This window comes from Clupea harengus, chromosome 14, assembly GCF_900700415.2.
Source record: "Clupea harengus chromosome 14, Ch_v2.0.2, whole genome shotgun sequence".
Classification (NCBI taxonomy): domain Eukaryota; kingdom Metazoa; phylum Chordata; class Actinopteri; order Clupeiformes; family Clupeidae; genus Clupea; species Clupea harengus.
In genome coordinates, this window is record NC_045165.1 from 7,747,742 (window position 1) to 7,765,720 (window position 17,979).

Consider the following 17,979-nt stretch of genomic DNA (forward strand, 5'->3'; position numbering starts at 1 on the left):
CAAGAAAATCACAGTTTTTTACAACTGGTCACACACGTTTTCTGAAACTTATACATCTAACACTCCTGTCTTTATTAGGAACTCCTTTTGATGTTATACTGTTACAGTGCACTTCATAGAACAATCTGACATAACTGTTTGCAACAGACTGAATATATGAACACACAAATACAGTACTTCTAACAAATTTCAGTAATTATTCCTCAGTTCTGTGAAACATTGACAGTGCACCTTTTGCATTTTCAGTGCTAGAATTTTTTTTGCTAAAAATGTTCATGATAATAGACTTTAATATACAACTGTATTTAGTCAACACATACGCAGGTCATTTAGGATGCTGAGGGTTGTAACAGTGTGTTCAGTTATAAAACACATATACACAATATTTTGTAAGTTGGTTGGTATAAATAAATTAACTCTTAGTACTTGATTCATAAAAAAAACCTACAGTACTTGGGTCACAGCAACATAAAATCACAACCAATCTCTACCTTTGGAACTGGTATGTGTGTCTTGCATTTGCATTTTGAAGGGTAGTGCCGTAAAAAATGCACACTAGTGTTCAATGTCTGTGTAATGTTTTGCAAAAAGTATTTTATGATATTGAGAACTGAGTGAAAAGCTGAGAATTAGCTTATAGTATAGTTTATAGTTTCAAGATTAGGTGTGAGTATTTGCTCTTTGAGTGACATGTTTCAGATATCGTATGACATGAAGATATTTTGTGTGTAAGCAGTTAAACTGCTATTTTGTAAATGTATCAAATTATTTGTGCATAGCCTTGATATTGGTGGAGTGTTGTACACATGACACTTATTTTTTCCCCTCAGCATAATACACTAAGTGATTTCCAAATGATTTCATAAGGTATTTGTTAACTCTGTAGGAGCTGATACCACAGAGGTAAAATACTACAGAGGGGCTGTAGTGAGTCTGGGGCTGCTGTGTGCTCTCCTACTGGTTGTCATTATATGGATGGGCACCAAATACACTGCAGAGAGAGACCAGCAAGAAAGGAATATGGACCAACTGCAATTAACTAACAACAACCTGACCCAAGAAAGAGACCACTTCCAGGCAAGAAACACCAACCTAACCGCGGAGAAAAATGATGTGATGGCTAAAATCAACATTTTAACTGCTGAGAAAGAGATGCTTCAAAAGGCCTCTGGTGAGTATTCCACAATAACTGACCTCTGCAGCTCAGATGAGCATTTAGAATAGCCGACCTTACAGTCTTTTTACAAATATGTACACACCTTCTGTGTTTCATTTTTTAAAAGCTCTACACACAAAATGCAGAACAACTCATATATCCTACAACATGAGACACAGCACTGAAAACTAGAATCTCATTTTTAAAATCAAATGGCAAACACAACTATTCATACAGTTAGAATTTTTCAAAAACAAAGATTAAAGTGGTACATTTACCATCATATTCCTTTAGAACTTTTACATGTTTAGACTTTTGAAGGACAGTGCCATGAAATGGCACACAAGTTTTAAATGCGTTGTGTCTTAGGAAATAAATCATGTGTGAAGTGTTTTCCAAAATTATTATTGGAAATTCAAAAAATTGAGTGTTACACAGCAAATTAGCTTTTTGTTGTTAGCGAATTCGTTTTGCAGAATTAGTTTGTTCTTTGAGTGACGGTTTCAAAGATTGTGTCACATGTAAGATTTCTGTTTATAATCTGTTGTTAAAAAATGTGTTGTCCTCTAAGTACTTAAAATCCCCTAATACCATGAATTCAGTATAATGCAATAAATACAGCAGCAAGCATTTTTAAACTTTCCTTGGCAGGAGATCTTCAGGATGGATCCCATATATGAGAGTACAAAGTGAGAATAGAAATGTAAATAAATGTGTCGCTTTATCCTTTTGCATAATAATGAAACTTTGACACTTCAAGGTTGGAGGTGTTCCAATTCCAGTTGTTACTACATTTCAACCAGCCTGAACACTTGGAATGACAGCAAACAGCACTGCATGGATCTAGGGGGGCATCTGGTGATCATTGACAGTGAGGAGGAACAGGTGGGAGACAAACACACTTAGCCAAGAAAATACAAAGAGGGGAAATAGAAAAGAGAGATATTTGAGTATTTGAGAGAGATACTTGAAAGACCATAGCAGCACAGTTATGTTGTGTAGAAATCGAATCAGCTAAGAACCATGGGCCTCATTCTCGAACGCAGTTAAGAAGAATTTAAGAGGAATTTCTTCTGAATTGGATTTAGGAAAACATTTGGCATTCATGAAAGATCTCTCATCTGGGATTTGTTCTGAACTTCAGAAGACTTTCCGAACTCGAAATAGCAGTCGTAACTCCTTTTTGGAGGAATCGCATTTAAGAAAACTCTCCGTGTTAGAAGTGTTAATGAATTTGTGAGAACTCGTTGGTGATTGCGTTCACATCAACTCTACAGACATCCTCGGATTAAAGTAATTATAATAATAATAATTATGAGAATATTTGTATCAATAACAATTACGTTTCACATGTATAGTCATTCTACGAGGCACCGTGATGTCATAAAATAAATAAAAGGACTGCGCTCGTCTAGTGAGCGTCGTTTGGCACTGCCGTCTGTGCAAGTACGGCAATCCAGAATTTTCATTTGTAGTTCCACGTTGGTGGAACGAACTGCCTAGCACTACCAGAGCAGGGGCGTCCCTCTCTACCTTTAAGAAGCTTTTGAAGACCCAACTCTTCAGAGAGCACCGCCCTTCCTAACTGGCACTTCGACTAGTGCTTAACTTGCACTTACAGCAGTTACATTCCTGCACTTCGTTTTTATTTTCTATTTCGTTTTTCTATTTCTTATGTAAAGTAGTATTTATTGTTACACTAGGTCTCTATTGCTCGTAGCTTGACTGTTCTCTCCCTTGTACGTCACTTTGGACAAAGGCGTCTGCTAAATGACTAAATGTAAATGTAAATGTACACGAACACTGCAAATGTAAGTGAATAAATAAATAAGCACTAAACTCAATCGCGTAAAAATAGCCATAGTGGAATATAATGGACACATCTATCCTGCAACAGTACCTCCACCTCTACACCGGTTCTGCGTTTACTTGTGCTCGCTTTCCGCTTTGACATGACTCGCTTACGAGTTGCTTTCGCGTGGACTTGGTAGATTCCGACAGCACATGTCACTACGGTTGCGTGCCCTTATAAGGTGCTGGCGGGGCGTGTATGTATGCAAATCCAGGTGCACGAGAACGCGCTTTCAATTTAAGAAAACTCTTCCGGGGAAGCACAGCTCAGAACACTTCTGCTGTGTAGGAACACATGTTCAAGCGTTCATGAATTTGGTGGAGGTCTTTTTCTTACGTTGCTTTTCCAAAGCACGTAAGAAACTTTTAAGAAGAAACTTCAGAAAATGTTCGAGAATGAGGCCCCATATGTATGTCCTTACCTGCATGACAACAGATTTGTTTTGGACCTGACTGTTTGTTTACATGTTCATGGCAGAAATTCATCTCAGGATTTAAGAAGAACGTTTGGATTGGTGCTGTGAAGACAGACGGAGCCTGGAAATGGGTAGATGGCGAAGACCTGGGTAATGCAGGGTAAGATCACTGGAACTCACTCCTTAAAGATAATGAATTGCTGCATAATGTTAAGATCTCCAGTCATGTTTGTGTAATTTTGATTTCATGTCAAAATGTTATTCTGAAACCTTACCCATGAGCAACCTAACAAAGCATGAAATATACAGCATATGTGTAGGAGCCATTTGTACTTTAGTTAGATTTTCTTTGAATTGAAGGTTGAGCACCTATGACCCTGCTGGCAGAACTAATTATTGACACCTGGAATGATTGATTGGTATCGCCTTACCTGTGTTAATTAAGAGGTGAATAACTACTAGACAAAGGCATTGGGCATTGCGTTTGGTAGAGAGCCTGTCGTGTGGAATGTTGGAACTTTAGAGACGCTAGCAGGCATATGGTTTTTCAATTGCATCTATTTGCATCAATATGGTTTAGTTGTAATAGTTGCATCAAGTTGTATCATTTACTTTATCATTTATATTTTGTGACAACTAAGTTTATTAAACAAACTGAACTATTGAAAACTCCTACGGTGTCAAGATGGAAGTGACTTATAAGAGGACACTACAATATGAATACATCTCTTGCCTTATCTAATTTCAGGTACTGGGATGAGGGAGAACCAAATGACCACAGAGGAGAAGAAAACTGTGTAGAGATCAGAGTTAGGGCTGACCCTCTGAGAAACTGGAATGACGGAACTTGCAATTTCGAGCGAATATATATTTGTGAGAAAGCAATGTGATTTCAATTAAAATCTATCTTATTTCGAATCTTCCCATAGGACAATTATAGTTTTCAAATATTTTGATAGCTCAGGAAACATAGATGTGATCTCACTGTTGTTTCAATTATGTATCAATTTAATCTCAGATATTTCTGCTTAGTAGAAACAGTTGGAGACAGAAATGAGATGAGACACTTTATTGTAACAATCCACCATAATTGAGAAAAATATATTTTAGCTACCCCTCTCCAAAATGTCTTTGAGCAGTCTTCTTGTAGGCTGGTTATATACACTTAATTGTGAAAATGTGTGCCTCACCGCCAAACATCAAGGATGTCTTGAGAGAGAATCAGATGAGGTAATATTGAGATGTCTAAATATTTAGTAAAAATGGAGCATGATTTGTGACCCTGTTGAGATCTCTCCTTTAACCCCATCGGAGAAATTTGGTCCGTATAGAAATCTGAGGAGCAGGAGATTTAAGCTTTAAAATCCTTTTCATCTCATTGCTGTCTAGGGTAAACTGAAAGATCTCTTTTTAGAAAGATGATCTCTTTTTAGATTTTCTCTTCTTAATGTTTTTCTAATTCTACTAGGATTTCTTCTGATCTATTGACCTGCTGATATACAAACTCCCTTGTATCAATGATGCCAGACTGCCCATGAATCTTTAACTGCAGGGTTCCATGTTAATGATACCTTGTATTAATCAGGTGCTGTGAGCAGTTTTACAGAAATGTTTTTTGAAAGCAGAATTTGTTTTAACTCGAACCTCCCTGTAGTCACTAACTTGCTTTTTATTAGTAGTTATTCTCAGAGTGTCCACCAGATGACGCAAAATGTGCATATAATGTAAGGATGACTTTAGGCCTACAATAGTGACAGCAAAATGTAAAAAAAAAAAAATGAAACAAATAAAAACATGTATTCTTTTCCATATTTATTGTCAATGCTGAGGAGCCACTAAAGAGGGGCTAAAGAGCCGCAGGTCGCTAACCCCTGGTCTAATCAAACACTAAACTCACAGTTGTCCACATATACATTACAGTAACAGTTAGTCATTTGACAGACGTTGTTATTCAAAACAACAATGACCCTTCTCCATGCAGTTTCACCTGCCGTACATATCAGATAAGTCACAGAGACTGGGGGAAGAGGGAAATGTTTTGTTTTAATTTAAATGGGTATTATGCATGGTCACGATGTACATGATTATGATGTTGTTAAAATGATAGGTCATTAAAATGACCAAAACACTGATATAGACATCAAACAATTCACCCACTGGAAATCCCCATACCCTGTGTAGAGTCTGCATGTGTAGAGTGCGTTAAAAAAAACAATCAGTGGTCAAAACCCATTTATTCACCATCACATGTTACAAAAACAGGAACTTGTATGTTAATGAATAAATCCACTCACAAGAATAAATAATGTGGAAGATCACGTAAAACAATTTTTCCTAAATAAAGAACTATAGTGGGTAAAACATTCAGAATTACCCAAAGTCACATTTAACAACAGAAATCAAACCTGAATTTCATTCCTTGCCCATGATACGTATTACTATCAGAATTAAAACATTTCTAAACAGTGAAAAACAGCCTCCTATTCCAAATCTAATTTCAAAACCATAAGACCTGCCAATACATTTCCAAGTGTCAGCATCTACATTCCTGAGACAGCAGAAATGCCAACTGAAAAGACCGACATGAGACATCAAAAGAGAAGGAAAGAAAATGAAGAATGGAAAGACCTGACCGCTTGCCCTGCTGTAAACTTGCGATGAGCAAATGACATTGAGACTCACACTCACGGGCGGAGGCTGGGGGAAGTGGGCCGTCCATTTCATGGCATGGAGAAGTCCCATACGCTTGACTCTACATCAGCATCAGCCTAACAAGGTTCAGGATGATTTTAAACAGTAGATGGCGTGTTGAGCTATTTCCAACCCATAAAATGTAGATTTAAAAAGAAAAATGGCAATATCAATGATGTGTTTCATCACAGTATAGGCATATTAGGCACTTAGTTTATAGTTCAAAACAACACATTTAAGGGTGCAGTTACACTTTCACTTGAATTGTGCTGTCCATAATCATTTAATTGATCTTGGTCATTTAAAAAAAAAAAAAAAATGAAACCTTTACAATTAAATGTAGAGTTGCCACTACAAGCCACCAGATAACTTACCTAGCAATTACCTATTAAGTAAGGCCTGAAGAATTAGTTTACTGATGAACACATATCTACCAAAAAAAAAAGTGGTGAGGTTAGTGAATTGCAATGAGCGGAATACCCTACGTACCACTACTTATCTCCAGTGGTGGGGGAAATACTGAAGCTTAGTACTTAAGTAAAAGTACAAATACCCAGCAACATATAAACTTTAATAAAAGTAGAAGTACTACATCAACAATTCTACTTAAGTAAAAGTAATAAGTAATTACTTTTACATTTACTTTAAGTATTAAAGCTACTGGTAATACTTATGCCTCTACAGATGTCATTACTAGTAATAATTATAATTAAGCAATATAGTACGAGTGCGAGTGGGGTAGGTAAGGGATATTCCCACGGGTGGTGTTCGGCCGTAGCCACGAGACATTTGTTCATTGGAAAGGTTGGTGTACTTATTGTGCTTACCCTCTGTAATACTGTTCACACTCTAATTTACAATTCTGCGGATGACAAGTTATCTACCAGGGATTATCTGCAAAGTTAATACCATTAAGCCAAACCAAATAAGACAACATGTTATATCTTTAAATCATTTATTTAATTGTAAAACTATTCAAAACATTGGGCTCTGTTAATAGCAGTATAGGGGAAAACACTAGCCTGACGTTGTCATACTCATAATTCTAGTCAGAATATGAGTCTGATACTGCTCCATTGGGCTGTGATTATGGGGCGTGTTTCAACCGAACCAGGAGAAAAACTGCCTCTTCGCTCAATTGGTTACCTACAACCAATCAGAGCAACGTAGTATGTGACCAGGGCCAGCTGATAAATTCAACTTTTACCGAATCCCTTGGAAGGACGGCAAAATCTTTTCGATCTACAAATGCCTTGATCGCGTTTCTCTGTTCCTCTTTCAAAATGAATGCACTGTCAATGTCTAAATGGACTCGAATCTATAGGGCGTATTCACCCACGTGACCCCTATCCATAACAACAAGCTTTGGCGGCCATCTTGGGGTCCATGTACGGCATTGTTTTGCTGTGTTTTATTCCGCTCTGACCATCATATTCTGAAGGAGACACAATTTCAGTGCCTTGTAATTATGGTACTGTGCCTCATTGTTGGATGTGGGACTAGGACGGGTAAAGCGCACACACACCGCGAAAAGGTTAGGTTATTTCGCGTCCCGCGTGTGATAACTAACCAGGGGGAACATGTGGATAGACTAACATCTACTCGGCGCAGACAATGGATTTCTGCCATAAGTAGAGCGAATCTGACAGCGGAGAAGTTGGAGAATGAACGTGTGTGTGGTAGCTTCAAAAGTTCTTGCTGCTCCTGAGGAACAAGACAACGCTACTACTGGTACCAAAGAAACATGGACAACTTCACATCATCCAGAAAACCAGACTCCATCCAGTTGTACGGAACTCACAGGTACAAGCACTTCTGACAAATCTTCCCAGACATCCGAATTTAACTATCTGTTCAAGGAAAGCAAGATGCAGTCTTTTACTGAGGAGTATTTTGTCATGACAGTGATGACAAGGTACGATTTTACACGATTTTACACGATTTTACACAGGCTTGCCAAGTTTTGATACATTGAATACAGTTTTCAATTTTGTTGAGGCCCATGTGTCAAGGAGGACCAAAACCTTAACACCATTTCAAGAGTTTGTGATGGTTCTCATGAAACTGAGGCTCAATGTGCCTCAGCAAGATCTGGCATATCGATTTGATGTCAGTCAGCCTACTGTCTCAAGGATTTTCTGGTCATGGATGATAGTGATGGATGCACGACTCTCACCCCTTCTCAAATGGCCTGAACGAGAGGAGATCATTCGGACAATGCCAGCATGTTTTGAGTACTCATTTGGTAGTAAGGTGACTGTAATAATTGATTGTTTTGAAGTGTTCATCGAGAGGCCTTCCAACCTGCTCGCAAGAGGGCAGACCTTCTCCAACTACAAGCACCACAACACTGTTAAAGTACTAATCGCTATCACACCACAAGGATCCATCTGTTTTGTGTCTAGGGCATGGGGGGACGTACATCTGACAAGCACCTTACAGCAAACTGCGGTCTGTTGGAAAGACTGAAACCTGGTAACTTAGTCATGGCTGATCGTGGTTTCACAATTCAAGAGAGCCTTGCCCTACGCCAAGTGAAACTGGCCATTCCTACATTCACTCGTGGTAGCAAACAGCTTGACCCAGTTGAAATTGAGCACACAAGAGGAATTGCCAATGTGAGGATACATGTTGAACGTGTGATTGGACAGTTGAAACAGAAGTACAAGATGTTACAGGAAACCTTGGAGATTGATTATGTCAGCCTTACTGGTGGTTCCACAGAACCGATGGTAGACAGAATTATCAGAGTATGTGCTGTGTTAACAAACATGTGCCCATCAGTTGTACCCTTAACTTGAATTGCAGATGTCTCAACCATTACATGATAAGGACACTGTTTTTTATTTGATATACTGTTTTGAATTCATATTCATACTGTACAGATAAGGATAGTAATAAATATACTGTTTTGATATACTGTTTTGATTTTATATTCATACTGTACAGATAAGGATAGTAATAAATATACTGTTTTGATATACTGTTTTGATTTCATATTCATACTGTACAGATAAGGATAGTAATAAATATACTGTTTTGATTTCATATTCATACTGTACATATAAGGATAGTAATAAATATACTGTTTTTTATTTTATATACTGTTTTGAATTCATATTCATACTGTACAGAATAGCGCTAAATCAAGTTTTAGTGCAGATACTACCATACAAATTGTGACAGTGTGAATGTAGCAATGCATCTTGAATTTATTTCCATCTTTATCCAAATGACTTAGATCATTCATTGCCCCAAATAGTGATGGAATGGGGGTGAACGGGCACATGTTGACCCTTCATTTCTGTAGAGTTTTTTGTAGTGCTCAGTCTTCAGGAACAAAACCTCACAACTCCAAGGTATGTGGGGAGGGGGGCACCTGCAGCACTGTATGACTTTATTTAGCCTTGCACTGTAAACAGGGGGAAGGACAGTAAAGGTTACTATGGTAACAAGAATTACAAACAACGACATTATCTCCAGGTTAACATAACCTCAAATGTAAAATACAAAAACTTTCCCAACCACGACGTATTTCCCATCAAACCGTTTTCCCTTGACGCTTTGTACAAAGCCAGAGACGACGTAGTTGTAAGCCTGCAGACTTTTGTACGCCTTGCAACTTTCCTGTGTGTAAAAAATTGTCTCCAGTACTAAGTACGACGCAAGATCCATTGCCTCCACTGGCGGCAGGCGATCTGCTTCTAACTGCTCATCTTGAATCAAAAAAGGATCGATTCCAACCGCTGAAATCTTTCTTTGGTAACGCAGAAGGACATGAGGTTGCAGGCCTCTCGCATAATCAGACAGCGGACACGCTAGGTCAACTTCTTCTGACATTTAATAAGTGGACCCCAAGATGGCGCCACGCGAGATGCTGACGTCACGTGAATACGCCCTATACATTTCAGCTCTCCAGCGGCAGCCATGTTTGTTGAAAACGAATTCAATCCGTGTGTTGGTGACGTGTTTGATTACGTTACAGTTGATCATCTGTCCATCATCGTATAAAGCCCGCCCTGACAATTTGATTGGTCCGATCAAGTTCTTGATTGGCCATAATTTCTCCCCAACGGAGTAATGCCCATAGACATAGTATACATGGGTATGGTAATGCCAGACCGAACTTCCCGACCTAAAAAGTTGTGGGCGGGGCTAAGTTCGTTTGGCATCCAGGCTAGGAAAACAGTAACCCAAGTAGTAGTAACCCAAGTATAGGCACAAAGTGTGCATGCCAAGCAAGAGACAGTCAACAGAAAAGGCAGATCGTACAATGAGGAAATTGACAATAAATACATTTTGAGGGAAATCAGAATTTGACCATTTGCCAGGCAGCCAAAAGTTAATGAGAAAAAAAAAGAAAATATGTCAAATGGCTATCGGTATTTTAAGCCTAATTTAACCTGCACCATATAAGCAAAGTGCAATTGCAAACTAATCACTAACACTATTCTAACAACCTAGAAAGACAACTACAAATATAGCTGCAGGCAGCAATGGCGGGTTCCTCCAAAGATTGCGAACCAGGGAAAAATGTATATTCTGCACAATTTGTCACTGTATAGAAAAATCCATGCTACAGACTTAACCAATGGGATATTCAATTTGAAATGCAATACTGTCAAGATCCACAAGGGCCTTGGCTTCAAGCTAAGGAGAGAGCGGGGCCTTGGTCAGGCCACAATGTCATGAAATGGTGTGTGTGCGTATTGCCAAGCCTTTGGTGTGTCAGTGTCTGTGAGAATTGGCACGGGAGCGAAGGAGGAGAGAGGGAGAGATTACATTGGAAATCGTGCTAGCAATTAGCCAAGCATGCATGTTTCAAATATTCACCAAAAATCTACTTTTCATCTTACAGTCAACTTTTTTTTCAGATTTGTGTACTAAACATTCTCAAGTGTCTTCATATGAACTTGTGATTGAATCAGAGTATCACTTTTTGAATGAAAAATGTGTAAAGCATTATTTTAGAGTTAGCGATTAATGCAATTTGCTTTATATCAATCATTTTTGAAGATATGAAGTTGCCTTTGCACATGGGAACATGTTGTAGTGTCTTCCACGTGCTTACCACGTTTGGTGTTGATATCTGAAATATTTGCTGAGATATGACTTCACTTCCTGTTTGGCGGCTTTTCTGCTGAATTTTAGTGGCTGTACCGGACAAACGGTTGTGAGGATCAAAATTCTGTTGGGTAAATTCTGTGAGGCTTGGTCTGAAGATCATCTCTGGTGATTTTGAAGAAGATTTGACAAAAATTGTAGTAGTTGAGGCCTTTCAAAGGTTTTTGATAAAACCGGAAATTGCGGAAAATCTATATGACCGGAAATTGACGCCATAGGGTCTGTTGAATTCGTCTTGATCCAAGGAATCCAATGGTACCTCATTTTTGAAAATCGGTCAAACGGTTCAAAAGTTACCGTGTTAACAAAAGTCCAACTTTGACCCATTGGTGGCGCTAGTGTGGTCTAGTGGAAGACATGAAACTTAGTGTGAGTAAAGTAGGGACTGTCCTTAATGAGTGTGCCAAATTTCAGAAAAAGTTACCATACGGTTCTAGGGGCTGCCATTGACTCCAATGTCATTAGGAACCCTAATTACTGCAATTTAACCTGGTGTCCTGTGATCACCATCTCTAGTGAAAGAGGAGCCACTGACAGCCGAGACAGGCGGAAAGAACCACTGTTCCAAGCAGACCATGGACGTCGAGCTAGCACGCTAGCTTGACATAGCTAACCTACCAGCTTTATCTTACCACTAAGTTAAATAAATAAATAAGGTGCAATCGTGATATTTTGATGCTATTGCTGTATGTCAACATGCATTTCGCTAGACAACAGTATAATATCATGTCAGTAACCAAATTAAATATAATATGCAAAAGTCAGGGACATTAACTCAGCATAGCAAGAACTCTGCTTACCTCGACATGTTTCTTCAAATTTGAAGGGGAATTTTTGAAAGCCAGCAACTCCTTTCTTTGAGGCAGACTGAAATCTCCACGAGTCATTCTTGGGGCCTCTAAACTCGAACAATTCTTTTAAATGGGGCCAAGGGTGGCTAAATTCAGAGGGGTCAGTCGAGGCTGACTGGATCCATGTTGAATGATTAGGCTATATGCAAAGGAGGCAAGTCTACCACACGTGCTGCAGCCAAACGCGTGCTCTGCTATCATTGGAGCTGGAGTGTGTAGGCAATATTGTGTAACGAGTAAGGACACATATTGTAGAAATGTAGTGAAGTAGAAAGTATAGATAATAGCTGCAAAATGTAACGGAATAAAAGTCAAAAGTATGCACTATTATTTTTACTTAAGTAAAGTACAGATACATACACATTTACTTAAGTACAGTAACAAAGTAAAAATACTTTGTTACTTTCCACCACTGCGTATCTCATGCCAGTGTTAGGGTTTGGCCGTTCTGGGCCCCTGTAGAAACATAGCGGACTCGGTGGAAGAGGACCTGCTCCCTTTGTAGATACGAAGGGCTCCTTCTAAGCTAACTAAAGCGCAACTAAAGAGGAGTTGATTGGCAGTGTTGGCCATGCGTTGGCACCGGGTACAGGTCTGACCGGCCGGACAAATGGCATTGGTTAGGACAGGGCTAAGCATTGTTTTGGAAAGGTATGACTTGTTAACGTGACAGCTAAGCCTACACTTACCCTTACCCTGGATTCATCAGAAATGATTGACCTCAGCTCGCCAGACTGAGACCTTAGCAGTACAGGACCCAGTCACAGAACAAACAACTGTCAGTTAAGAGCTACTACTCTTCTGCATTGGGTTTCTGTCAGCATATCATGTTGTTCTTTTCCAAATAGTGAAATATAGGTATAGTGTCAGAGGGAGGGGGAGGATACGGAGTACAATCATAGTGATCACTGTGTTAGGATGAAGCAAAAATTAATTAAAAAGACCAAACCAGCCTGTTAGCATTAGCGTGAACACAGGGTCAGGAGGCCAGGCTGGCTTTGCTGTGGCTGTGGAGGTGGGGGAAGGCTCAGCAGCAGCGCCCAGGTGAGCACGGACAACAGGAAGAAAGCCAGCACGCCGTAGGCTTCCAGCAGGAAGTAGCAGGAGTAGGCCTGCCACAGGAGCAGCGCCAGCATGCCCAGGTGCACCAGCACCGTCCAGCGCCGGCACCCCACACGGCAGAAGTGCAAGCTGATGGAGTTTCCATGACAGCGCAGGTGGGGGCTCCAGCAAAGGTGGCAGTTGAGAGGGATGTTGAAGACCAGCTGTGGGGGAGAGAGGTAAAAAAGGAAAAGATTGCGGTAGTGTTAGATTACAAACAGTGATATTTTATTTTTTTAAGTAGAGAAAAACATAATCTTTTAAAAGAGATACTGTGTCTGTCATGATATGTTCAGTAATACCAGGTTTGAGGTTACTTTATCTACTTTATCGTATTGTATTACGCATGACAGACAGCCTACAAGACTTTCTCACCTGGAAAATCCAACAACATAGGTAAGGCTGCCCTCTCGGAAGTGTCCGTCAACAAACACTCCAATGGCAAAACAAACACCGCTGTGTCCGTCAATCACCTCACCGATTAACACGGGACGTGAAAAGGGGACCAGAGACACTATGTCATCAGACAAACCATGAAGCTGTGTTGTCAAAAAGACAAGAATAACAGACAACTCATAAGGCAGCAGAGATATTCCAGTCGGAACTAAAGTCTTATGATTCGTAAATATTAATGTCCTTTTATTCTACTCAAATGCCTTTATGTTCCTTAGAATTAGTAGTAGGGTTAAGCAAATATCTGTGTGTTCCTGAATGTGCCATATATGTCTGTGTGCCTCTGTGTTTCTAAGTGATAAGGATTGTGGTGTTTTGGTTACGTCTCAAAGGCCATAGGGTCGATCTGAGTGTAATCTGAGCTCTGTGACTTAGACTGAGATGGAGCGCATAGTGGTTGTAAAGAGAAACATGACACAGTGTGTGGATTCACACTAGTTCTGTCATTTGGATTGTGGAGGTGTTGTAGACGTGGCTTGTAGTCACTGATGACTTTGTTGCTGTCTCACCTCTGCACACTGGAACAAGCTGGAATCTAAACACCACGAGAAGACCAACATTGAGCAACACAAGAGTCATGAATCCAACATGTTCCTACAAGCACACACAAGCACACAAACAATCTCACTGGTGGAGTCATGATAGGATATTCTAGCTAATACAGCCCGTTATCAAGCCAGTCAGCCTTGATTGTTTTCCTGTTGGCATGTGGCAAAAGACAGTATGGGACAACACTGGCCATTGTTCCACACTCAGAATCACACAGATATATTGTATTAATCAGGTGCTGTGAGCAGTTTTACGTGTATGTTGGTTCATGGCAAAACCATGTTCACTTTCACATCCTTGTGCTGATAACATAAACTTGCTTGCTGTAGTTGCTGCTGCTTTTCTAGTTGCTGTTACACAACAAAAACATTAAGTTGACAGCAGTGAAGAATGTTGGATTGTTTAAGACAACATTTTGGCTGCTGTAAAAGACAAGGCCTTCTTTGATATTTTTGTACAATGGTATGATGTGAACTAGCTCTGTTAGACCAGACAGCAATGACGGCATGTATTCTTCAGCAGCACACGTACTTTATTAACTATCTCCAGCTTCGTACATCAGTCATTACTCAATGGTCAAGCGCACCCTAGTGGCCTGACATTCCACTACATCCCCCCCTTTCAGTCATTAACCATATTACTGTTAAAACTTCATTTAACTCTCAATAACCTGGCCACAGAACAAACCAAACATTTAGCATAGTGCATTTCCATCAAACATGAACAACATGTGTATAACATTCTTTAGTGTTTTTCTTTTCCTAAACTTGAAGGAAAGGGTAGACTACCAAAACCTTCCGACTCTGCTACAGGGGTTTATTCTGCCCTTTTTCACAGCAGGCCTACTAAGCTACAATGTTGTGTGTGTGTTACCAGTCCAGTCTTTCAGGTGGGCGGGAGACTCTCCCGTATCTGGTCACAGTCACATTAGAGTCGGGCTGGTCTTCCTGTGGCTGGCCAGGTTCTGGAAGAACAGTCAGCTGAGCCCGGTTTCTTCTCAGCGTTCCCAGCTCCGTCTCCACATTGTATGATCTTGGAGATGATGCCGGTTCTTGGACTGTTCCAGTGGTCTTTGCCGTCCTGATCCATACCCTCTGGCCTGGTTCAAGTATCGGCAACTCTTTTGCTCTGTGTCTTGCTCCATGCGCTTCCTTTTGATTCTCTTTCAGCTTTGTGTCTTTTCTTCTGAAAACTTGGAGATCTGGCCACTTTGGCTTGAGAGTTTGTGGCGGACTGGAACTGTAGATTTCAATTTTCGTCCCATCAGAAGTTCTGCAGGTGAGACTCCGTGAGCTAATGGGGTTGTTCTGTAGGCTAATAGAGCTTTTTGATGATCTTGATTCTTACTCAGTATCTGCTTCACGGTTCTGACCGCTCTCTCCGCCTCCCCGTTGCTCTGTGGGTATCTGGGGCTACTAGTGACATGTACAAAATCATATTCTTGGGCAAATGCTAAGAACTCAGATGAGGCGAACTGCGGCCCATTGTCTGTCATTAATACCTCAGGGATGCCAAATCTGGCGAAGATGACTTTCAGTCTCTCCACTGTGGTTGCAGTTGTGAGGGTCGGCAGATTGGCTACTTCAATGTACCTGGAGAAATAGTCAATCACTACCAGGTAGTGTCCTTTCCCCCACTGAAAGATGTCTGCAGCTAACCTCTGCCATGGTCTAGCTGGTAACGGTGTTGTGATCAGTGGCTCTGTGTGGTAAGCAGAGTATTGGCAGCATACCTCGCATCTTTCCACCAGCTCTCTGATGTCTCTTGATAACCCTGGCCACCACATGGATTGCTGTGCTCTGGCAAAGCATTTTGTCATGCCCTGATGGCCATGGTGTATTCTCTCGAGCATCTCTCTGCGCATCGGCGCTGGGATGAGGATTCGTTCTCCCTTCAGGAGGATCCCATCAGCCACATGTATGTCTGCTCTGTATGGCCAATACGGTAACAGAAGCTCAGGAACTGCTTTCCTCTGCACTGGCCACCCTCTGTCTGTGTATGCTCTGAGTTGTGTCAGTGTACCATCTCTGTTCTGTAAGTTTTTGATCTGTTCCAATTTAGTTTTTGTTGCAGGTATATGTTCCATGACGTGGTCAGTGTAGACTTGGCACTCTCTTTCCAGGTTGTCACATTCTGTGCTGTTTTCAGGTCCAAGGGGTGCTCGTGACAACGCGTCAGCTAGCACCAGCTGTTATCCTGGCACATGAATGATCTTGTATGTGAATCTCATCATTCTCAATCTGAATCTGAGAATACGTGGAGGTAAATCATCCAGCGGACGGGTGCCTAGCAATGAGATGAGAGGCTTGTGGTCTGTACATACGGTAAAGTCTAATCCCAGGAGGTAGGCACTCAGTCGCTCACACGCCCAGGTCAGAGCAAGGGCCTCCTTCTCAATTTGTGCATATCGAGCTTCTGTAAGAGTTAGACTTCTGGATATGTACACCACTGGTCTGAATTCTCCATCTGACTGTCTCTGCATTAACACTCCTCCCAGGCCATAAGACGATGCATCGGCTGAGACAAGTGTTTCTCGCTTTGAACTGTATTGAGCTAAGACAGTTGGTGAACTCAGCTCTTCCTTTACTGCCTCAAAAGCAGTCTTTTGTTGAATGTCCCACGTCCATGTGCAGTCATTCTTAAGCAAGTCTCTTAGGGGTTTTGTGAGAGTGGGCAGATGAGGTGAAAACTTGCCAACATAATTCACCATACCCATGAAGCGCCTCACGCCTTCAATGTTTTGTGGTTCGGGCATGTTCAGAATTGCTTTAATTTTGTCTGGATCAGCCTCTATCCCCTGAGCACTGATTTTATGTCCCAGGAATTTCACTTGTTTCACCCCAAACTCACATTTTTCATTCAGGGTCATCCCCGCGCTCTCAAACTTCCTGAGGACCTCACACAGCCTGTTGTCATGCTCAGTTTCATCCTTGCCGAACACTAATATGTCATCGGCATGGCACAGTGTTCCTGGTGTGCCGGCAACGATCTGGGACATTCTCAGCTGGAAATGTTCCGGAGCTGAAGAGATTCCGAATGGGAGTCTCCTGAAACAATACCTCCCAAAAGGAGTGATGAATGTTGTTAAGGGCTCAGAGTCTTTGCCAAAATCCTGAAGTGGCATCCAATTTTGAGAAAACTATGGCTCCATCTACCTTTGCTAGAGTTTCATCCACAGCTGGCAGTATGTGTCTCTCGCGACGCACACTTTCATTGAGCCTCGTTAGATCTACACAGATCCTGATGTTTCCGTTAGGCTTCGGGACAACCACTATCCCCGCACACCACTCGGTCGGCTCTTGGATTTTTCGGATGACGCCCATAGTTTCCATTCTATGGAGCTCTGACTTCACTTGCTACACGTCTAGGAGCTGATAGGGCATATGGCATTGCACCGTCTGCTAACTCAATCTTATAGCTACCTTGTAGCTTCCCTAAGCCTAAGAAAACCTTTGGGAACATGGTCTTAAATTTGTTTCCCATGGCTTGGACTGCTGCCACCTGCTGGAACAGCGGTAGACTCTGAATAGCAGGGAGACCTAGCAGTGGCATCACTAGATCCTGGACTACAAATATTTCCCCGCTCTGTTTTCTGTTTGCCCTTTTTAAGACATGCATTAAATGTGCCCAGTACCGTCAATGGTTGGTTATTGGGGCCACATATCAATCGCTGTGCTTTTTGCAGTTCACCATCTCTGCCTCTTGAGTACACGGATTCTGGTATGGCGGTGACTGCCGCTCCTGTATCTAACTTGAAATGAACAAGTACTCCATTCATTTGAATGTC

At 41.0% G+C, this 17,979-nt stretch overlaps 1 protein-coding gene across 1 annotated transcript in view; it reads left to right on the forward strand.

Annotated features, from left to right (window-relative positions):
- The first annotated feature begins 212 nt into the window (after positions 1-212).
- Positions 213-17,979, forward strand: part of LOC122133472 (C-type lectin domain family 4 member E-like) — a 28,058-nt gene continuing 10,291 nt past the window's right edge. Inside the window, exons 1-2 of the mRNA XM_042709742.1 lie at positions 213-1,171; positions 1,917-2,041. Coding sequence (XP_042565676.1) covers positions 976-1,171; positions 1,917-2,041 — 321 coding nt within the window. The 5' untranslated portion in view covers positions 213-975. The remainder of the gene's footprint in view (positions 1,172-1,916; positions 2,042-17,979) is intronic.